Source organism: Falco naumanni, chromosome 9 (assembly GCF_017639655.2).
Source record: "Falco naumanni isolate bFalNau1 chromosome 9, bFalNau1.pat, whole genome shotgun sequence".
Classification (NCBI taxonomy): Eukaryota; Metazoa; Chordata; class Aves; order Falconiformes; family Falconidae; genus Falco; species Falco naumanni.
In genome coordinates this window covers 11833964-11858053 of record NC_054062.1, presented here as the reverse complement: position 1 = coordinate 11858053, position 24090 = coordinate 11833964, and the positions used below count along the sequence as shown (strand labels likewise).

Below are 24090 nucleotides of genomic sequence, written 5' to 3'. Positions count from 1 at the left end.
CATAATCTTCATTTTGCTCCAGTCTTGCTGCTTATTTCTGAAAAATATGTTCTGAATAATAAATAACATATACAATAGCTTCAGAGAAAGAGAATTGTGAAGTCATTCGTGTTGGATATCCAGAGCCTTTTGCAACAGGCATTAAGAACTGATCTTTCTAGTGACTTTTCAGTTATTTGGGGAAAACAGATTGAATTTTAGCAGGAAAAAAGTGTACTTGTGGTGTTTGAGTATTCCATATATCTTTCAAATCCTGATAGACAAAGTCATAGATTTGCATTTTAAGACTGGTTAGTGGACTGAAAAGCAAGTAATTTTAAATACGAATAGTTGCAGAGTGCATTAATAACAACGCAGTGATTGAGGAGAGAAATGAACAGTAAATAAGCATGCCAGTTAGAATAGGACTGGACATACCACTCTAAAGCCCAGAATTTTGAAGAGGAAGACCCCATCGACCACTGAAACTTGAAGCTGTCTGGTTTGTAGCTCAAGAAGAATTTACTATGTCATTATGAGTGAATTAGCGTTTGAGTGGTACATACTGTGCTTGATCACTTTTATTTTTCTTTTCTTGTGAGTGAAAAATCTTTTAAACCATAAGAACGCCTTAATTACTATAAGAAAATACTAGCAGTATGAACGACTTCTTACTTGGGAAAAATGTTTCATGTTTGGATCTCTTGGAATGAAAATGCAAATAGGGTTTTCCTGGTTATTGACATTTCACAACCATACAGCTGCTTCCAGTTTTGAATTATCAGATATTAAAAAAAAAATTCTAATGTATTTAATTACATTTGTATGTTCTTTATTGCGTACTATGTTTCGTAGAGACATTCTAAAGCGTCCTACTGAAAGAAATTTTCAGCAATCCCATGTGTATTTCCCAAAGGCCCATTCACTGTATTCCACTGCATTAGGTCATTAGAAAAGAAAATATTCTGTCCACAGTATTTACAAATAAGTTATTCCAGGTAAATATATTCAGCTGTGCTGAACTGGGTGCAGTCGTGTGGAAGCTGATAGAGGGAGGGAATGAAGCAGCCTTGCCAGTCAGGCTACAGGTCCGTGCAGGTTACAGTCCCACAGCTGGGCCGGGCAACCGACTTTCCCGCCTGTGGGATTGCAGAATATTTAGTTCCTTCTGCCTGACTGAGGAATGCTGCAGGTTTTATCTGGAAGAGGGAATATCTCTTTCACTTGCGTGCATTTCTCCAGAGTCAATGCTATTGCTATGGATTTGATTTTTTTAAATTTTGTGATTTCATGAGTGTTTTGTCTTCAAGGTAATCCCGCATTTTCAGTGTCCCCAGAAAAACGCAAGGAGTTACATAGAAAATTATATTCTAATTCCATGCAATCAAAAAGGATCACAAATGTTTATTGCAGGTAGACCAGTTAAGAAGTCTGTATCATTACAAGTCTAAATTGATGATTTCTAACCTGGAAGGAGTCCCCTTTCTTTCTCAGCTGCCTCCTTCCTAAACCCCTGTTGCCTGTACTCAGTACATAAATAGGGGTTAGTATTTAAATGCAATGAACAGATGTGGTCTCAGCTTCAGGATGTTGGCTTGGAGGAGATGGCACCAGTGTTCCCATCTGGAGCACAGAGACCTCAGCAGGATCCTGGCCTGGCCAGCAGGTCTCTGACCAGTGCTGGTAGCAGGATTAAGGTCCAGCTGCAAATCCTGCAAAATGAATGTGAGGTCTATTGATTTAACTTAATTTGTACTCATCTGAGGACCTTCCTTCTAACTTGGGAGGTCCTGCTGATTAGAAATAGGACAACTGCATCTTAAGTAGTAGTGCTTTTCTGAGAGGGTTTGGGTTTTTTCTGTGTCCACATGTTAATTTGAAATTGCTTGTACTTCCTGTGTAAATACCTTTTTGTAAACAGTTAGATTTAAATTAGAATTTTTAATGTGTCCTCTAGGATGGAGAATTACTTGATCAAAAGGTTGTTACTTCTGTGAGTTTAAATGTGCGTGCTGTCTTATTTTTGTAGGGATTTGTTGTAAATTCTACATCTTCTTCCTTCCCTGTCATCCTACTAGTGCATGTAATTGTGGTTTTATATTTTGCATCCTTTCCCCCTGCCCCCCCCCTCCTCATGCTGAAGTATTTCAGCTGCTGCTGTGTCAGGCTTGTGAGTTGTAATGTTTATTAATATTGAATCACTGTTGAAAAAAGTTGATGCTTCTGAGAAGCTTCATGATGAAGCATGGTGTTTTATTTCAGATCTCACCCATCCTGCATATTGGATATATTTTCAGATGTTGTGCAGTTTCCAAGCTGACAGTTATGGAACCTCGCCAGGGACCCCGTTTCAGCAGGACATGTTTGAGCAGAAACAGTTTGCAGAACTTTATACACTTAAACTCCTGCCAAGGCAAACTCTTAGCCACTTGAGTTAGTTATAAATACCCAGTGGCGGTGGTTGGAAGTAGCCCACAGTGCATTTTATATTCTGAGCTGAATGTGAATGTCTTTGTGGCTATATAGAGTAGTAAATAATTGAGTTTGATTAGGGAGAGGGACCTCATTATCCCCCCACCTGTGCCCAGCTGGTAGGGGAGGGTCGAAATGAAGCCATTAGCTGTCTCTCTTACTGGCATCTCAAAGAGCTCAAATACATCTGTGTCTTATTTTCTTTTCTGGCACAATCAGTCGAGCAAGCTAAGCAGGCATGACCGAATTTGGCAAGTTCCAAGGACTCTGGCAAAGTTACACAAGGAGAAGACGGAGGGCAGTCATTCTGGCTTCTAACTGCCCATTAGTCTAGCGAGTTATGTTTTTGGAAAATGTCTGTTGTGGAAAGCAGTACTTTGTCCAATGTCAAACCCAGCATTCGCAAACAGCCCTCTTTGATGTCGAGTATGATTTGTCAGGAGGAGTCAAACAAAGCACTGCATTCATGTAAATGCAGACGTCTTGAGATGGTGAAGGAATACCTGAAAGACTCTGAGCGAAGGTAGCTTAAAATAAATCTGTACTATCATTAGGGCTTTTTTCCCTCGGAAATTTTATTATCACAACTTGACATGCTCGATCTAATGGTGTTTCCAGGAGTTGTAGCTCAGCTGCCAGTTGGCACACAGATGAAATTTGGCATACAGTTTCTGTGCCCTGTAGCAATTCTTTTCTGTTTTGATACTATGTTTACATTGCTTTGACTGTTATATATGTATTTTTCAAAGCCACACCTCTGCTATACCTGATAGATCGAGGTTTGAAACATTTTTAAAGTATCAGGCTTTCACCATACACTTACAAATGCAATTCAAAGCTTTGAAATGTGTTTTTTTTATGGAGCACTACACAAAAGGCCTGTTAACATGGGTGCAGGTGATTTGCAAAGTATGTTTTAGAATTTTCATAAACCGCAAATTTAAGAAAGTTAGTATAGATGCCAAAGTGAAGAAGCGAGGCTCCCAGGATAGTGAGTAGGGAGAGGCAGGACCCCAAGGAGGTGGCAGATCAGGAAGCCGACTTGTTGGATGTCTAATGATAGCTTATAGTAGTGTCAGAACAGAGCCAACAGAGCACAGATTTATCCCAGGCTAACCTGAGATGCACAAAAGCAAGATCATTTAGACTCAGAATAAAAATTGTGGCTCGCATAGTTATTCTGGTTTGTGTCACTGTGCAGTTTATCTTAAAAATTACCCAGCTTAAGTTAAGTACATTGCATCAACTGGGATTTTTAATCTTAACTTTGACTTTGTGCTGATCAAGTGGAAATCGTTTTTAGTCATTCACAGACACTTTCAACCATGCCAACCATTTTTTGCAGTGAGCTTTAAGTGCTATAAATTCCACTTCAGTGCTAAAAAAAAAAAAAAAAAAAAGCACCTAAAAATTAAAATTGCTCCAGATTGGAAAGGCAGGTTTTGGGAAAGTTTGTTTCTCGTTCAGAACAGAAGCCTTTTGTCCTTTAAGTGTTGAGGTTTTATTTTGCTTCGCAAATGGAGCCCCTGGAGAGGACACTGCCTGTTTCCATGCTGCCTCTGAGCACCGTTACCCTTCAGGCAACACCCTGGCGTCAGCCCGCCGAAGCTCTTGCCTCTTCTGTTGTTTTCTTTTTCCTCTTCTGAACCTTGCCACCCTGGCTCCAGCGCTGAGGCTGTAAAAGAAGATGGAAAGCCAAGTTACCGCAGAATGATCACTATCATTAACATTCACGGGTGGTTCACTTATCATTCCTGACTGCACAGACATGGCAGCCGTTATGAAACGTCCACAGGTGTAGCACGATGATACATATTACATTGTGCCACAATGGATTTATGTATTCTGTAACAAAAGAAAAGTGTAATGAAAAAATACAGAAGGTAATCCTTTATTCCTCCACTGCACAATTTATCAGTAATGCCTGTGGATGATAAGTGCCAGGGATTTCCTTTGCTTGATTTAACCTTGTCACCCAGGTATGTTTTTGCAAAATGACAGAAAATACAAGCTAAGGAATTTCTTTGGCTTCCAATTTGTAAGGAGCAGTTTTAATTGATTGAATAGCATCTGCTTGTCCGTCCCGTTTTCTAGTGTGTTGACTTAAAATAAAGGTATCGCACGTTAGCAGAGTAAGCTAAAACATGTAATTTATAATCGTAATTAAGGATATGCTGGAATTAGGTTGAGCGAGGACAGTTCATGCAACATTATCAATGCAGAGCATAACTGGGAAGCTGGCAAGGTGAGGTGGGGTATGTATTTCTTCCAGAAGAGCCTCACTGTGCTATTTTCACATAAAGGCAGGTTGCAGTAGATTGATGGTGTTTCAGGCGATGCAGTGTGGAGGGTGGCTCCGAGCCTCCCTGCCTGTTTGCTCGCGCTCCGGCACACCAGGCACGGCGCGGGGCTTCTCCATCGCTGCGGCACTGGAAATGTGCTCTGACACGCTGGCCTGACCCCGAGATGATGGCAGGGTCTTTGGTCTGGGCTTAAATCCACCCTCAGCTCTGGTTTCTGGCTTTACTGAGTGCTAAAATGTCGTGATGGAGGTTCTTCGGTGTATTGTTAGGGAAGGACAACGCTGCACGCTTCATGAGCCAGAGCAGGGGAGGGGGAGAACCGTGCGCCGGAGCTGGGACGGGCACCTCAGACCCCCTGGCTCCCTTCCAGAGCAAATAATCCGAAAGTTTACAAATGCGGGGTGCGCTTTACATTTCACTGCTCTTGCCAAAGTCTCACTTACGGGATAGCACACTAAATATAGTAGAACACAGAGGTTTTTCTTATTTTGCTTTGATCAGTGAAATAAACTTTTAAAGATTGTTCTGGGATGAGATCCAGCTCTGAGGCAAAGAATGGCCGTGGCTCAGGCATGAGTTAGTTATAGAGTGTCAGGAAAATTAGTCTGACAGTTCTCAGGCCAGCTGCTCAATAGAAAGAATCGACCAAGTCAGGATGGCCTGAAATGAGCGGGATCAACAGCAGCATGTGCTTTTTAGCTGCTGAAGTGTCAGGAATCGAAAGACAGTCTTCCATTTTTCAGGAGGCTCCAGATGCATGTTGCCGCAAGCAGCCCCGAGCCTGGTTCATGTCCCCGTGGGGCAGATCCATGGGGTGGGCTGCAGCGCCCACTGTGTTTTGGGGGGAAACACATTTGAGAAACATTTTGTACTAAAGGGAAAAAGTAAAGCTGTGACTCCAGTCGTTTTGGCCAGAGAAGGTTTTGGAAGACTTTCTTCGCCTTTGCCGGTTGGCATTTCTTTTTTTCTTCCTGCATATTGGAGTTTATTTTCCTGTATTTCGGTTGCAGCTCTCTGGAAACCTTCTTTCTGTATTGCAGAGCATTTTATTCACTACCTGAAGGCGCCAGATATCTTTTGAGTCAGTGTTCTGATGGTTGGGTCCAGCATGCAAGGCTTTTCTTGTAGCACTTCATTGACAAATATCATGTCATTTAAATAAAAGCACAGAGGTAGTTTCCTTTTCATAGTTATAGTATAGCTATATATATACTTGTATAAGAGGCTTTTTACTTTTAAAAAATCCGATAAGTTTAGCTTGGTGGATCAGTTTGGACTGGAGCTGTAATGGCTTTGGGAAGCGAGGTGAACAACCAGGAAGCTGAGCAAAAGAAAGATGTTGTGCAGTGCTCGTGCATATTGCAGGGCTCCGCAGCAGCTTAGGGGAAGATTTGCTCACCAGTAAAGGGTTTAGGAAGGTCTCTGCTCACTGTATGGCATTAGTCAAACCCCCTGAATCCTTGGGCTGTACCAAGGATGGCAATCTCACCACTGCAGACATGGATGCTACTCCCTCATGTGGAGCAGTGGGCTCAGTTCTCGTTCTGTATGAAACACGTGGCAGAAATACAGCGGGGAAAAAGTAGATGCATGAAAAGGTTGGGAATATTTGGTTTGGAGACGAGTCAGATAGAGTTATAAATAATAAATGGTCTAGAGAACATAAATTTGGGCTTTTAGGCAGTTTCATTTTTGCCAGGAACAAAGGGAATTGAGAATGAAATTCAGATGAGTCTAACTCACAACTGATGGGAAGGAAACACTGCTATACACCAGTGGGACTGTGCCACGGGGTGAGGAGCCTGGCGCTGAGCTGCCTGAGGAGCGGGGGGGTGCTCTGAGATCAGCCCCATCTGATGCACTCCTTACAGCGTGGCAGGCGAGTTCGTTTTTCATAATGCATAACTGAGCACCCATCATAGGTTTCTTAACTGTGTCTTTGGCCTGTCCCAGCCACTCCCGGCAGATGAGGTTGAGTTGCAAAGCTTGACTGGCGTAAATAAGGTAGCGGTGTGCTGTGAGCAGGGTAGAAGGGGACAGCGTGCACTTGCTGTTCTGGCAGCCGCGAGAAGAGCACGAGTGAGTGAGCTGCAGGACAGCAAGCAGGTAGCCAGCACATGCCCAGGCAGGGGGGTCACTGGCCGCCGTGTCTCACTGTGGCCAGGAGTAAGTGTTCCTGCGTGGTGAGGGCTTGAAGGTGTCATGTATTCACCTGGGCTGTGTCACGGTGTGGGCTAGGGGTGCCACATCTGAAGTGATCTGAGCTCAGACTTGTATTCCCAGCGTTTGTGTCTGGAGGAGACCCGTAATGCGGTCTTGTTTTTAATGATGTAATTGCGTTGCTTGGATTGCTTCTGACTGCCAGATGCTTTTCAAAATATTCCAGTTGTGATATTCATATAGAGCTCTACTCCCTGATTAAAATTCCTAGTTGCCAGATACAAAGCTCCTCCTCCTGTCTAAACAGCTTTGCAAACCCGTTTTTTCCGTGCAGTGCAAATCTCTCCCTGTGGGTGCCCAGCAGCTCTCAGATTTCTGTGCTAACTGTCTGCAGTGACATCTACTGACATGAGCAGAGATTGACTGCAAGGTCTAAGGGGCAAAATTTACTGATATATTAATCCAGTATCTCTTCTGTTACCTTCTCTGCTTCCCCCGTGATGCCACTCTCAATATTTGGCTGGTGGTGTCTCCCATAACCGTCCCCGTGCTGTGTGCGGTGTTGCCCCTGGTGCGGGCTCTCCTGGGGGCAGTGGCCAGGACAGGCACCCCGCTGCCGGGAACCTCGCCGTGAGACTCTGCCACGACGTTCGCAAAAACCTGTCCAAAGAAAGCACGTTACTTACATTTGAAATAATGCTATCCGTTAATAGTGCTGAAAAGCTGCTGTTATTTCTCTGAGTGTTGTTCTTCCACTTCTGCTTAATGATTTGTTACATCTGCCATCGGGACATGTATGAAAATGACATTGCAAACTGTTTCTCTTGTATGCACTGTGAAATGCCTAGCAGATACTTAATAATGAGTAGTTGAGGAGCTCTGCAGGTACATTTGCTCATTTTTCTTTTTTAATGATGAACACAAATTGATCAAAAATCAAGATAAATTAGGAGAATCCTTGCACACCTTGAATCTCAATCCATTTTCTCCATTTTCGTCTCTGCCTTTCTAAGGGAGTTTGCTCAGTTTCTCCTTTTAACTTACTTTTATAGCACAACTTTGTTAATTGGTGGGCCTAACAGGTCCTTTGCTTGAAACTAACGACAATTGCAGTGAGCTGCCTGCGGATGATTGTGTTGTAAAAATGCATGTGCATCTGTCTTGCAGAAATGCTGCTCATGGATTCTCACTTATTCAGGTGGACAGTATGAAGGTCACCATGAAGGATATCTTACAAAAGGCCTTAAAGAGAAGGAAGGGATCACAGAGAGGCTCAGGTGGGTTATTTTATCGTATTTTCTAGAGGGTAGGGTGTTTTTCCATGAGCATATTTTATATCTCTTTTTAACTGTTTTGGAAGATGCTCGGGTTTTTTTCAGTAGGTATTGTGATCTTCAGTACCACTCAAAAGCAGTTCCGTGTGCAGGTTTGTGTTCTAGATACTGGCGAAAAGCAGGCAGGGGAGGAGCTGCGTAATGTTTGCTGCAGAGCAGTATATCCATTACTGCAAATATTTATTTATGATAACAGAGCCATTTGCATTCAAGTCCAGTAGTGGTAATTTGAGATGATGGGTGGAAGTACAGTAAGGCCAGTCCTTCACAGAATTTGAATACTTTTGATTTATATAAGAAAATGATGCTTAGTATGATTTTTAAATAATTTAAAGGGTTCATCGCTACTTGTAGAGAAAAAGAAAAATTTACTTTCTGCAATGTTGTCAAATAGTACTGTTATAGTTAAGACATATCAACATTTAAAAAAGAAAATTTACAGTACTTGCATTTATATTTTAGAGCAATGCTTTTCCAGGGTGTAAATGGGCATTCACATATATGTTAGTGTATATATTTCAAAAGTGTTGCTGGAAAGATCTCTCAGCCTTACAAGAAATAATTATGTTGAGAAATTGCACTGAGTCTTGTCACACAACAAAGGAACTTTAATATAAACCTATCTATATACAAGGTAGAGATAAGGATCTTGTCTTTGTAAATGAATGAAACCTCCTTATATACATTTAGTTTTAACTATGGGAAAAGAAAATAAACCCTGTTCTCTTTAGAAAAAGTAGTTCAGTGTGGTTTTTAAACGAGTGTATAATCTGTCATGGATTTAATTAGCTATCTTCAGATGAGAGCTGAAGTTTTAATAAAAGTTAGAAGAGAGAACACAGTGAAGGACACGGATGAGCTGTCTCAAGGCCATATTCCAAGGGAACGATAAGAGCTGTAAAAAATGGCAGAGGAGAGCAATTGAATGAAGCAATGAAAATCTGATTCTCGTAAAAAAAAAAAAAAAAGGGGGGGGGGGTGGGAAGGAAAGAGAGAGATGCTGGTAGGGGTGGTTGTAGATGAGACCCGCCAGCGTCTGCAGCAATTTGGCCGCTGGCCAGGAGTCATTGTTCACCCTCGGCTGTGGCGGCTCCGTCCAGATGTGCCAACTGCACGTTTCAGCTTTTGCCAGCTGACTGCGCCGTTTGATAACCAGCTCTCTGGATGCCCATCACTGGCCGCAGAGATAGAATTAAATGATGATGATCTTCCCACAAGTTGGGAGAGGAAACAATGCATATAAATCTTGATTTCATCTCAGCGTGAGAAGTCTTTATCCATCATCACTCATAATGAACAAGTCGTTAGCTGCGATGAATGGTGTTCTGTTTTTTTCAAACACCTCTTTTGTTCACTTTTTGGGTGACTTTTATTTGTTTCCTGGGGTCAGATTTCTCTTCCCTGAAGGGAGGTGGCTAAAGGATTCACTTAGCTCAGTCTTTAAACTACTTTCCTCCCTCGTGTAACAGATGTTTTACTCTTTCACCCATTTGAAATTTGGTTTTGCTTTTATTTTGTTATTTTTGCTCAGTAGCTTAGAAACGGCATGGACCTGTCACTTATTCCTTCAACTAATATATTTATTACTACTGTCCTGGCCCTCCTGCTGAGAAAGCTTTGCAGTAAGAGGGTATATAAGCATGTGTGTATTGTTTTGGGGGGGGTTAATTATACAAGAAATCATTTAAATTTACTTTTAATAAATTATCCGTGAGACATCTCAACATCTCACCCCTTTGAGATATGACCATCATCCCTGCTGTGGATATAACCATGGTAGAAGTCCCAACTAAAAACCTCGTGGTTACTTATAGGTGTATTTACTTCTGAACATGTAATTGGGTTGCTTGAAATAGTCGGTGTTGCAGATTTCAGTTGAGCTTGTGTATAGGTAGGTCCAGAATCAGGACCTGCGGCTGTAAACTTCATGAGTTGGAGTCACTGCAGGAAGAGCGATCACTCTAGGGAAAGGTTTCTACTTTAATTCCCATATTACTGAATTTCATAAATGAAATTTTGTTTGTTTTATTTTTTTAACTGTTGGTGAGCACTCATAATGCATTATTGAAATTGTCATGTCATACTGCCATGTGGGTGAAGGGACTTCTCAGGTTAGATATTTATGTATTAAATTGGTAAATCACTTAAACTTTTTCATTAAAATTATATTCCCTTATCCAAAACTTCCCTTATTCCCAGTTATTTCCCTTACCCAAAACTGTGATTCATCAGTCAGTGTACTTCGGTGGGGTGGGGGTCTTCAGAGGGTCTTGCCAGTCATCTTTCAAAAAGCAAAAATTGCAGCCGTCTGCACAGAGGGTTCCTCTTGCCTGCCCTGCCCTGGGGATCCCAGACCTTTCCCCGAGCCCTTCCACTGCTGCTAGCAGTGAAATGCCGCTGAGACTAATGGGTGCTTCAACCTGGGATGCCACCACAGTGGGCACGGCTAGGCCAGAGCAGGAGCAGGAGGATATTGTCATCATTCTTCATCTGCCACCCAATTCTTCCTATTTGGAGTGGATATGCCTCTTACTTTCACTGGGAGATGCACAGATAAATGGATTTAAGATCAGACTATTATACGGTCCTGTGCCGTTGTAGTTCAAGTCATTATTAAGCAGTGGATTAGGATGTCAAAGTTCTGCATAAAAGATAAGACATAATTTAGGAAAAGCATTTCTTCTTATTAAGCAATGCTTCCTTTTAAGTTGATTGTTCTGATTTTTAGAAAGTGATAACCAAAAATAGATGTAATATGTTTATTTAAAGCTTTTGTAATAGTTTCATAAAATATAAATGCCCATGAACTTTTCTGCCCATGCTCAACATGCCTCCAGACCAGCCTTCACAGGATGAATGAATTTATTATGTTTACAGCTGATGCTGATTTCAAGTACTTGTGTAAGAAGTTGCTCTCTGACCTATTTTCACTGCTGACTTCCATGATATTTTTCAACTTGGTCCAGTGTTTGTAAGAAAACAGACCTTGGTTGGCTTTTTTGGGTGAAGAAGAAATTGAAGAGTTTCTCTTTTCTAGTCAGGAAGGGTATGTTCCAGCATGACCAGGGCTAAAATACTAGACCGATTTTCCCTGATTATTTTATTCAGACAGTAGTCTGCAGCTTACAGGTAGGTTTTCCAACAAACAATTGAGCCACAAGTTCCTGAAAATCCATATGCTTCAGCCACCTCTGAGTCGGTGACCTTCTGAGCTTCTCTATTTTTTAATTTTGTTTAAAAGTGCTGTTGCCATCCTTGCAGCTGCCAGCCCTTGCCTGCCTTGGAGCACCGGGCTGATAACGACACAGAACGTTCCCCTAGGCGAAGGGTCACGCAGAGCCAAGGTTTCTGCGTGTTGTTCCAGCGCGTGCACCGGCATTCATGTAGCTGTAGTGTGAACCATGTCTGCAAAAAATATCAGTGTGTTTATTTCAAAATGCCTTTTTTTGAAAAGACGAAAGCTGAATAAAGGCTTTTGACTGCAATTTAACTTCAAGCCAGAGATTATTTGTTGCAGGGAGACATAGCTCATTAGAAGGAGGTAGAAGCGGGGTAAAACCTTTGTTTCATAGAAAGCAGCATGAAAAAAATGGAAGCACTATTCCGATTGTGCCTAGCTCTATTTAGGTATTATGTTAGGTAAAATTATTGCAAACTATTCAAACTACATTCCTTGCAGCTTTCCTTTCTTAGTGTCACAAGGCTTTTGCCTTAGATGCATGAGCACTGACTGTTTTTAAATAATAATTTTTCGAGTCAATCAACAGGAAATGCAGGTGGTAAAATAACCTGTATGTGTTACAGCTGAGAGATCCACAGCCCTTAAGTCATTTAGTAGAGGACACGGTTGTAGTGAAGCAGTGCTTTGGGAGCCTGGTGACCTGTCCCACAACAGGCAGCAGCAGGGGGTTAATGGGAATACTGTATCATCTCTTGCCACGTGCCCAAATCACCAACTGGAAGAAATGCATGGGAATGGCTGCAAGTTAGGGAAAAGCCTGTAACAACCAGTCAGTGCTACATACTGGAGAAGATAAATCTGCAGAGGAAATTGTTGAGGCAGATGTTTAATTAGCTGGAGTCGGGCTGGATAAATCAGGATAGGAACTGTCTATGCAGATATGCTGGTGTGCCTTCCTTTTCTCTGGGCTGGTTTCATTGTCTTTTGAAAAACTAACTGTTCTTTTTGCTTAGGAAAGAAGCAGGAAAAACAGTCATATAACCTCTCTGTTACTGTAATGGATTCCCTTGTGTACACTCATAAAATAGAAAATGTAATTGATGTTTTCTTATGGTAATGAAAAATAACTAAGTAGAATACTTTATCATCAATTTGTTTAACCTATTGCATGCTCAGCAGCATGTATTGCAGATGCATATTTTACACAAGAGCTGGAAAATAAAACACTGTTGGCTGTGGAATGAGCTCCCAGAGGAGGCTGGTCTAATCCAGCAGTGGACCACCTTGAGGGAGGCTGGGAGACATGTCTCATGCAAGAGTTTTCTCAGAAGAGGCAGGATGGGAGAGAAAGAACCTAAGGAGGAGGGGTGGTACCCTACCCACAGCAGGTCGCAGCGGTGAAGAGGCAGAAGCTGAAAGCTCCCTTGGTGCCACAGGGACCTTGCTGCACCCATCGCGTTGGCCTGGGCGGGCCGTGTTGGGGTGCAGGGGTAAAGGCCCCGTGGAGAACCCCAATATCCATAAATAATTTAATCGCATTGTATAAACTTGCCATGTCTTGATCTCTTTAGAGAATGGTTTTGAACATTGTGAGCACTCCAGCAGCTCATGGTTTAAATATAAAATTGGTCTGCGATACAGCAGAGCTACAAAAAGGGAATCATATGCTTGAAATTGTGAGCGTGAGAACTTCTCATTCTTCCTGAATTTATCAGTGAAAATGTCAGATATGGTCCTGTCTGTATTTTGGACAGATACAATAATAGAGTCTTAAAAAGCCTTCTTAGAAGGTGAGATTTGGGCGTTCTGGTACTTGGTATAAGTCTGCTCCCTGGAAATCAATTAATATTAACTTCTAAAAAAGGTAGATACTAGGCATGCTTTTAAAATCCCACACTCATGCTTTGCAGAGGAAGTTTTGTGGGTCATACAGATCATGTTGCATAACTGTGAAACCATTATCAATATGATGACTCGATTTGCTTTACTACTTAACAATTTTCCTACACAGTCAATCTGGTGTGTATTTCTGCTGGTGTTTTACCAATACGTCCGTGTTACCCAGTTAGCCTAGGAATTTAAGTGATGGTAGACGTACATTTTAAATCTTACATTTTAGGAATGCTCTCAGCTGGACCAAGGAAACCACATTTTTTGCAAGGCGAAATGCAGAGCCCCTTATGTTCAGATACTGCAGCACAGCTGAGACTGGGTCTGACAGCATCCCACAGTGTGCAGTAGGCAAGTAGATCTTATCAGGCTTTTTATATCTGCACTGAAGCCTGCATTCAATATTTCCTATAAAATATATTTGCATGGCTTATGACTTTAAGAACATAAGCAAGATGATGACTTCATTCTTGATACTTTGTGTATCTTGATGCCATGGTGATTCTCAAATTAAGTATGTGCAGGAGCTATATGTACACTTGAAACTCTTCTCTCCTTTGAGCTGTCTCATTCCTTTTGCTCTTCAACAAACATATTCTCTGGGATGCCAGTTGCCTTTTCCTCCAGACCTTGACTGAATGGACTATAAATACTAACGTAAAGTAAATAACGCAGAGAGAATGTGTACCAAGGCTTTGTTTTCAAACAAATTAAGCATTGATGTCAGTATATAAAAACTGAATGTTCTTAGAAGGAAATGAGAGACACAACTAAACCATGTAAAATGCTGAAATGTTAGAATCATCCTGCCTGTTTCTGGTCCATGTCAGCCTCTCTTCATTTGAAATTTCTTGTGAACAGAGAAGCCTTGTCTGATTAATCTTGTCTGGTTTTAAGCAGAAATTCTTTGCAGGGTGAACATGCTACTGATTATTATTTAATAGCTGCTTCAAACTGCAAACATCCCTGAAGCAGAAATGCTCAGTCCTTTTAAGAACAAAATGCTATACAAGTTTAATTGTTATAAACAATACCTTCTGCCAACATTTCACAGACATGACCTGTATTTTCCGTAGGTTAGGGTGAGAGTTATTAACTTCGTATTCTGTTCGGTTTGGAGAAAGACTAATACTTTTTCTATAAATGAAAACAGCTGCTTTACAATAACATTCAAGTCCCTAACAGCTGTCAACTAGTGCTTTTTTTATTCTTTAAAATGTGTAAAGTGACCAAAAATAGTCTAAAATAATCTTACTAGTCTGGATAAGTGTATTATCTCACTGCCACGGGAAGCTGAATAATAAGGAAAGAGAAAAATTCAAGAAACTGAGATAGGAAATAAAAATAAAAGTCTCCATATTTTAGTCTCTACAACAGAATCAAACTAATTGTGGCTGCAAAGGCCACTTAAAATAATGTGTTCTATCACCAGCTAACTCAGAGCACAATCTACTACAAAATCATCTTTTGTAATGGTTTATTATTCCTGTGTTTCAGATTTGTTCACACAGAGCTGTTAAGTTATCCTGCAGAACTTGGAGAGCAGAAGCTCCAAATAAAGATGCTGCGTGAGGCTCGTCCTCCACAGAAAGCAGCTCGGGAAGGGAGCTCGGAGTTCTCTTTGGAAATTCACTTTTGAACATAGATGTCTCAGCACCGCTGTTAACGTCAAATTTCTTGCCTTAAACATGCACCCAAAACTATTCATAACCACGTTTTATTCAAAACTTAGATGAGGCATAAGCAAAACCAGCAATGTGAAGATCCCATTTGTGTGAAACACCACTTACTGCCTGGCACCCTGCCAGGCCCGGGGGAAATGGCGCGGATGCCATCGTGCCGAAGGTTTTCGTTTAAACCTGTCCCACGATTCTCCTGTTCCTGGAGTATCTCAGCAGTTCTGTGTAAATACTTGGTCCTGCTGTGGTGGTGCCGTATGATTTGTCCAGCTCCTGCCTGCCGCAGGTGCAAAAGGAGCTGGTGCTGCTGTGGTGCTGGGAGGGGGCACGGCGGCTCCGTGTCCCCGTGGCCAGTGGCACTGGGAGCGCGGTGGGGGCTGCGGGTGGGGGAGACTGGCGGTGGGTGCGCAGGACCTGAGCCATCTATAACACGCAGGTTTGCTCCCTCTGTGGAGCAGGTCACCCTGAGTTGTGGCGGCAGATATATTTCTGTAGGGTCCTCAGTGAATCCGGTCTCTGGGATGAGGGCCAGGGGTCTCTGCATGTGCAGAGATGACACCTTAGACTTTGAACCCAGAATCTGCTTCCTACCGTGTACACATCTCCGGTTTTAATTTCTGAATTACTGAAAATCAGGTCTTTAAAAAAGTGTAACACTGTGACTTTTACAAATATCCCTAATCCCAAAACAGAGTATAGCTTTTGTAAGTTCCTAAACAGAGTAAACTCCTTGGACTCTTACATGCTGGTTGCCTTGAGATTACTGTTGGCGTGAATGGAAAATGTTCGCGTTATTGTCCATCAGGACATGTTTTTCTTTTGTCAGAGGATAGGAATCTGTGCCCGGCTGCAGGGAGCCCTGGGGGACCTTGCTGTGAGCCTGTGCGGAGCCTGCTGGGGAGCCCATCTCCAGCCCTGCAGGACCCCCTCTGGCTCAGAGCAGGGCGCCCCTGTCTCCCCGGGGCACCTGGAGCTGCACCCACCCCTTGAGGCAGGGGTGCTGGCTCTCCCCTCCAAGGGGGTGGTTGCACATGGCAGGAGAAAGTAAAATACGAGGAAAAGTAAGGGGAAAGATGCTCATTCTGAGCATCTTTGGGATGGCGCCGGCTCTCCGAGTTCACCCTGGGGCAAGCACAGGAGAGGGCACCTGTCGGGCTGTGGGTGTTAAGGTGGCCGTGTTAGCTGTGGCCTTGGACTCCTGGCCGGCACTGCCACGTCGGGTCGGGACTGGGGCTGGGCGGCTGCTCCGGCTGCCAGGAGAGCTGTGTGTCCCCCCTGGGCTGTGCGCCCCCATCCCCACCTCGCAGGCAGGGGAATGGGACAGAAGGTAAGGGCTGGAAAGACGGGGAGGGATGTGTTTGTATTGCATATATACCTGTATTTATTTATATACATTAAAAAAGGAGGCTTAGGAAGATAAACTGTTTAAAACCACAGCCCTGTGATTAAAGCATTTTTAAGAGATGAACCACAATTAGAATAAACTGTCATTAACGTTTGATACTGTCACTGAATGATCGTAACTGAGGAGTTTAAATTTAAAAGTAAATATGTTAGAGTAGGCGATGCATATGTTTGCTCTGACTCTTAAGGAGATGGAAGCCCCAGCATCTGTGACAGTGAAAAGCCAATTAATTTGTATTTCCGTGTGTTTACATGCATGCTTTTCTGCTTAATGGTAGTTTTGAGCTTCTCTGGCTTTCAGTGCTTTGTTTTGGATAATTACAGCATCCCTGCAGAGTGTTGTACCCCTGGTTATGAATGGCTTTACCTGGAAATACTTCAGAAATTCTGGTTTTCCTTGCATTAAGCTGTTTATATTAGCGGGATTTAAATTAAAAAGAGCATCGATACTTGTAGATCCTTGGTCAGGGCTCTCCTGCTTGCTGCCCCCCTTTCACCAAAGAGGCAAGGTGGTAAAAAAGGCGTAAGTGAAGCGTAGAGCCCCCGGTTGTCCCAGCTTTCTCCCAGTTCTGCTGGTCCCGTGCTGGGGCAGTAGGGGCTGGCTGGTCCTGCGGTTGCTCCTGGGGGAGCTTCTGCCGGCTCACAGCTTTCCTTACCCCTGCTTGGCACCCTCCGCCCCATGTTCCCAGAGCTGTTTGGCCCCGCTGCTCACTGGCTGTCTGCCGTGATGTCTGTTAGGGAAAGAGGAAGGGTTGCTTGCTTATTATTTTTGCAGCAGATTTTCCTCAGCAGGATTGGTGTTGTGCAGGGTGAGCCCCTCTGTGCTGGAGAGGGTGTGATGGAGGCTGCTTGAAATTATTTCCTTCTGTCTACAAACTCCATCTCTGTTTTGCAGTGGTAATAATTTATTTCAGCAAGCCCTTTCCCACCAGCCTGCTGATGCTGAGCAGACACTGACCTGACAGGGGGGACGGGGATGTTGGTGTGCGTGGAACAGCTCATCGGGAATAAAGTTTGTGAATAGTTTGTCAGAATAGAAATAGCTCGTTAGTTCTGTGTGTTTGGGCTGATGGGATTCTGGACATCAGCCTGAATGGTTGAGGAAAATTTTTCATGCCTGGTCTCTGAAATGAAAGTGAAATATTGAACTGAGTCTATTTTAGAGCTGTTGGTATTGAAATCATACATTTATTGGTTCCTCTGGGTTGGTAATAAAGCTGTAATTTATGTGATATTTTAAATTCTGTGATTCAGTGTTGGGGTGATGGAGACTTTTTTGTTTATTTTATCCACTCTGATGAAAGAAGGTACTGCTGATACACCAGGTAGAGTCGTGGGACCGTCTCCTTCCTGCTTGTTTTTTGTGAAGCTTGAAATGCGCCCGTCTGGGTGCTTGTGTTGCCCCTTGCTGCCGTGCTGTTACTTCTGTGTCTGTAGCAGGGGAAGGACCTTTGTCACTTCACAGTCCGAGTCAGTGTGTAGAGGCCTCATGTTGATCTGCATCTCAAATAACCACCTGAACTTGGACTGGGGGATGCTCGGGATTCTGGGATGCTTGGGATGCTGGGATGCTCACATCGTGCCCTCCTCTAGGCAGTAGAGTGTGGAGGGGACTTTGGGTGGGTCAGCTGGCACATGTACTGCCCTGACATTGTATCTTCAATTTGTGATTTAAAAAAACCCACCTAAATACGTATATTGTATTTCTGCTTTAAGATACATTACATTATAGATCAAACACGATGATTTCTTTCTCCTCTCAGCTTTATTTAGAGCTATATTTTGCTAATGCCAAAAGAATAAAAGTCTATAGTAGCAATTAAATAAAGCACTTCTGTTAATATTCTGCAAAGACTGGTTTGCTCCTAGTTATGTGCATGTTTTCTATTCTTCAGAAAAGCAATACATAAATGAAGTGTTTGTTTCTTTTTAAGGGGCTTTTGACTAAATTCTTTAATTTCACTGGCTGTCAAGGTAGTGTTAAGTAAAATGGGTTTGAACTGCTGTAGTTTTTGTGTACTGGACTAGATGTCAGAAACCTTTGCCGTCACTGGAAATTCTGTCACTCTGGATTTACTATCTGTTTCCCACAGCTGAATTCTTAAGCAGTGTGATTTAACACCTTGGCTCTCCATCAGCCGGTCCTGGCATTTATTTGAATGCATTACACCACTGGTTTCCATAAACTATTTTACAATTGTTTCATATAAATGACTGTTTATTTCTACAAAAACCATCTGTATTTCTGCGGAGAGCAGCAGATAACTGTATGTAAAATTCAGTAATGTCACAACAGTGTAAGTTAAGAAAAAACAGATTGGACAGAAAAAAAAGTCTCATGCTTGTGCTTAATGTTAAAAGTTTGTTTTCACTATTTAAATCTTTATTTATTAACCAGTATTTGCATTTGTAATGATAAAATCTTTATTCCACTTCAGAGGTGTTGAGGGGCTTTGGGGATTTTTAACGTATAAACAGATTTAAGATGTCCTCATAGCAGTAGGATTTGAGATGTAAACATTCTGGCTTTACAGCTATTTCCTCTCAAACTGTTTACATATTTTCTGTTGTTTTATTGTCATTGCCGAGCACACAATGGAGTCCTTGCCCCTTCTGTCATGTTCGAAGAAAAATCCTGCAGAAGGAGGCCTGAGACCTCTCTCCATTCCCAGTTTCTGTGCTCTCCGCAGTGTATTGATCCCTCTCCTCAGGCCCCTTTTGTTCGTAACCCTGGCCCAGGGTCCGTGTCCAGTGTTGATGGGACATGTGCTCCCCGTGCCGCTGCGGAGGCAGGCTGCGCCGGGGGCTGGCAGGGGACGGCGCGGTGCCTCGCTTTGCCTGCTCCCAGCCAGCACCCAAGGAGCAGCCACGCTGAGCTATTTTAATTCTTCCATATGCCACCCATGTGCTGGCAGAGGGAAAGCTGGAATCCAGTAGTCTTACACTTAGTGCGACTGATACTTTCTGACAGACTATTTGAAATGATAGAAATACATAAACCTCCTCTTTTTTATGACCTTGTAATAGCTGCAACATATTTCCAGCAAATATTTTCTATGGCAATAATAAAAAAGTGATAACAAAAAAATAAATATAAATATAGTTTAAGCTCAAAAGAAATCACACTTTGAAAACCTAGGGTTGGAGCAGTGAAGTAATAAATCATGTATCCTTGTGAAAGGAGAAACTTGAAATAGGAAAGTACCACAGACATCAGCATTAAATGTTTATCAAGTATTTTCTTTTGACTACTTTCCTGTCTTCTGTACATGGACAGAGCCTGGAACATAGCTCATACTCGCTTTTGCTTATTTACTGTCTGCCTGGCATCTGCTGCCTAGACTATTAAGTGACGACTGCCTGACCGTCTTCAAGTTTCTGGTTTTACATGTGTTATTTTGGAATTACAGCCATGCCGGCAGGAGCCTGGAGCCCCCCACAGCTGGCAGCATGCTCCCAGTGGAGCACACGTTGGCATGGCGCATCTCCTGTGTCCCCGCGCATGGGCTGGTGCGGCAGGCGCTGGCCGTGCACAGACGTGGCCATCCTCCTGCAGCGCCCTGTGAACTTCTGCGGCTGTTTAGGTGACGAGCTACAATATTGCGTCCCGCACCTCCGTGGACGTCCATAGCTCCTGGCGTAGCGTTTGCCAGCTTGCTGGGGGCAGGTCCCTGCCTGCTGTCAAACCAGACGAGTTTTGCAGTTCAGCTGAAATACCACGGGGCGCGTGCCCCGCTCTGCCCCAAGCCTCGGCAGGTCTCGCATTTGGAGGCTGAAGATGTTCTTGTGCCGGAGTGTTTCAGTAGAGGAGCTGTGTCAGGAGAGCAGGTTTTGAAACTAGTCCACAAACAGCAGCAAACCGCTGTGAGCCGACAGTAGGCACCAGGAGGTTTGGTAGGGGTCAGTTATGAAGGTGCTGCGTTGTTAAATACAACGTGTAACGTTGCTTGTATCTGCTGCTCTTTCAGGCGTGGGTGGTGGCAAGTGTTTGTTAAAGTTGTTAAGGAGACATCAGTACACCTTGCCTTCCTTACCAGGCAAACTGCAAAACTGTCAAATGCAGTGGTAGCAAAGAGCAGAATTAGTAGATGACATGCGGACAAATGCACTATACAGAGGAAAAAAATTGTCATGGCTTTTGTAGAGCAGGTTGTGCCTCAGAAACAGGTAAGCGGTCTTTGAGGAAGCCGGAGACCATCTGAGTGAGGATGATGTGTTTTACATAGCATGCTTAGATTTCCAAAAAAGATTTGACAAAGACTCATAAAGCAATTAAGCTGTCACAGGATGAGAAGGAAGATCCTCGCATGGATTAATAATTGATTAAAAGACAGGAAACAAAGAATAAGAATAATGGCCCTCTGTTATTAGTAACTAGGTTACTGGTGGAGTTCCAGTGGAACTGGTAGAACCTGCATTGTTCCATTAATGTGGGGCATGGAAAGTGATGTGAATGCTGATGTTACGAAATGTGTTGTTGATACAAAAGAAGTAAGAATAGTGCAAATAAAAGCTGTCTGTGAAGCACTGCAGAGGTATCTCACAACGCTGAGTGACAGGACAATAAAATGAGAGAGGGAATTCAGTGTCAATGAGTGCAAAATAATATACATAGTAAAAAGCAGCCGTAACTATGTGTATACAATGATGGGCTCTAATTACCTTCCATCAGTCAAGAAAAGTGTCCCAGAGTCGTCATGAGTAGTTCTCTGAACACTTCAGCTCAGTGGTTAGGAGCAGTCAGAAAGATAAATTGAACGCCAGAAATTAGGAAAGGAGTAGAGAACAAAACAGAAAGCATTACTATGCTAGTCCATAAATCATCATGAGTCCACATCTTAATTGTTATATTTTATCTCAAACAGTATAATATAAAAGTAAAAAGGTACAGAAATGGATGAGTGTGAAAATGGATCAGATGTGTGAAGCGAGGAGTAGATGCTAAGGAGATAAGATCTTTTCTAGTTTGGGCAAGACATGGCTGGGGACAAGAGAAGGCTGTGAAGTGCATGTGGTAGAGGTGGTACATTGCAGGGGGGCAGGGTATCACAGCTGTTCCGAAGACGGGAGATGTGTGCCCCAAAAGCAGTGGGTTGACAATGGCTTTTTGAAACGGAAAGGAATTATTTTTCTCGCACAGTGCAATAAATTTGAGAGGTCAATGTTATGGAAATCAGAAACTCAAAAGTGTTCTGAACAAATACATGGACCATAAAGGGAGCAGAAACAGCTGACAGCAGAGCTGGAACTGGGGCTTTTGTGAGAATTATAGGAGCTCTTGGGAGGGACGTAAAGATAAGGGACAAAGAGGATGTAGTGATGTGTTTTGTTGCAGAGACTAACACTAAAACATGGGTTCAGTTTTAAACCATTTGGGGTTTTTTGTTTATGCTGGTCTTTTTAGGTTAGGTTTGACAGTGCTGTAAACATTAAATATTGAGGTAAGTCTTTCAATAATCCTTATTTTACCCTGTTAACTAGTTTGGAGATGAACATGGGTTTTGTTTGTGGTTTTGTTTAAAGCTGCATTCTCTTTTTAAGTGTTAGTGTTTGTTTATTGTGCAGATTCAACCTCTGACCGTGGTATTCTTCATTGCTATTGAAAGTTAATGGGGGAAAAATTGCATTCCAAACATTTGAACCTGTAGTAGCCATGGCTGAACTTAGTTGATCTCTGGTGATCGGTTCAATTTAGTTACGATTTTTAGCCATTAGGCTGGGGCTGAATGATGGTGATTTGGTTGAGGCCAAATGTCTGTAGAAAATTGGCTGTTTGATAAGAGCCCTGTTATCAGAGGGGGATACTTTCTCATTTACATTTAGATGAGTATTGATTATTTATTTACTCAGAGAAGTGAGATTCGTTCCCAATCTTATCTCTCTCGTCTCTGCTTGTCAGCAGAAAGAGAGAGAGAGCTCCTGACATCAGCTCAAGATAACAGCACTTTGTAGGGAAGATAAAAGTTGGAATGGACCTTTTTCTAGTCTTGACTGAAAGGATAAGTTTTAAAAATTAGAACTGATGGGTCATGCTTTCAAAACCCCATTCTGAAGGCTTTGCAGCTTAAATGGCAACAGAATTGGTTTGTTGTTATGCGGATGGCCATTGCCTTTTGTAAGAGATGCTTAATTTGATTACCAGGTGGGATTCTTCCTGGGGCACCTTTGAATTGTGCAGTAGGAAGCTGTGGGTGTAGTACTGGGGGTGTTTCCGTGTAAAATTCCTGGTAATCCTTCCTCTGTCCAAAGAGGTGTCTTGAAATAACGGAAGCACAGTGGGTGCCTGTAGGCAGAAGCCATGGTGTGGATGACTAGATGGGGGGTTTAGTGGAAGGGACGTGTGTAACGGAGACTGAGGCCCGGAGGTGAGGTGTGCCAGCACCTGGCTCCAGGGATGCTGAGCGTGGCCCTGGGATGGAGCAGCTCCGGCTGTCGAAGTTAGCCCCGTTCCTCCACAGCTCCCGGTCTGTCAGTGCACTCAAACTAAGTCTGGAAGAGAAGAATTGCTGTTACTGGTATCGTTTGCAGTATGTGGTTTAAGCCCTCGCTCCAGCATGCAGGATGCTTCACCACTTGTGTGGCCCAAGAATGGAGAAGACTGGATGCGTCAGGCCACCAGAGCTGGTGGAGAAGGGGCCCGGCTCTCCAGGGGCTCTGCAGCCCCAAACAAATTCCTGCTGGGTTTTGAACAAAAAAGTTTGCTTGAAGGTATAGCCCCTTCTCTTGCACCCCTTTGTGGCTGGTTTCTGCCCGCTGCCTTGGTTCCCCTTCCTCCCCAGCCACACGAGCGCTCGTTCCTCCAGCCCTGCTCGCTGTAGCACCGACTTCTCTCGCTCCAAGTATTTGCGACAAAATGACAGAACTAGAAGAGTATTCGTATTCATTAGCTTTGTCTTCTGGCTGTTTTCATAGAATCGTAGAATCATTTAGGTCGGAAAAGACCTTTGAGGTCATCAGGTCCAACTGTTGACCCATTTTGCCCTGGTAACTTCCGTTTTAACATACGTGCTGCCAGCTGGGTGGTGGAATGTCATACATGCGGTTTGCTCCCCGCCGTGCCGCAGCAAGCAGTGTGGGGTGCGCACCTGGGCTGCCGCCCCAGCCGATGCCGCGGACGAGCTGCGGTCCTGCTGCCAGAGCTCTGCTGGGGTCATGGGCCAGGGCCATCCGTGCCAGGAATTTAAAGGTTTGGTTTACAACCACGTGGAGCGTTTGCATCAGATTACAGAAAGCCATAAAATCCAGCTTTAGTATTACCACTTGAAATTTTGCTGAAATTCCCAGAGCAGTGTTCTGTTAGGGGACCATTAAATTCCCTAATATTTCTACTCCAATGACATCATCTGAACTTGTGAGAGAAGTCTGGTAGTAAAACTCCTCCACAGAATCAGCCTAACATTTTTCATCTGTTGTGAAGTAGAGGTCATGTAAATGTGTACAGATATTTAAAATGTTTTATTTAAGAATAGATACTCTCTAAAAATCCATTTACACTTTTTTAATGAATGTCTTAGTTTTTTCTGGTTTAAAGGAGTTATTCATATGGCAGGTTGCCTTGGTTTCCAATCCGTAGCTCCATTTCGATGCTTTATTAGCAGGCAGTTAATATGGTCTTGACACAAACTGGACAACACAATTTACCTGATCGTGGAATACTCAAGTTGCTCCAGATAAAAATCAGGCTTTGA

The 24090-nt window shown here is 43.1% G+C and overlaps 1 protein-coding gene across 4 annotated transcripts in view; it reads left to right on the top strand.

Annotated features, from left to right (window-relative positions):
- The window catches only part of MAPKAP1 (MAPK associated protein 1), a 106336-nt gene that overhangs the window by 52187 nt on the left and 30059 nt on the right, over positions 1–24090 (top strand). For 3 of the 4 annotated variants that reach the window (XM_040605710.1, XM_040605708.1, XM_040605709.1), the window contains exon 7: positions 8082–8191. In XM_040605710.1, the coding sequence (XP_040461644.1) occupies positions 8082–8191 (110 nt within the window). Of the gene's footprint in view, positions 1–8081; positions 8192–8770; positions 8986–24090 lie in introns of those variants that run through there. The other variant, XM_040605711.1, reaches the window with a different exon arrangement.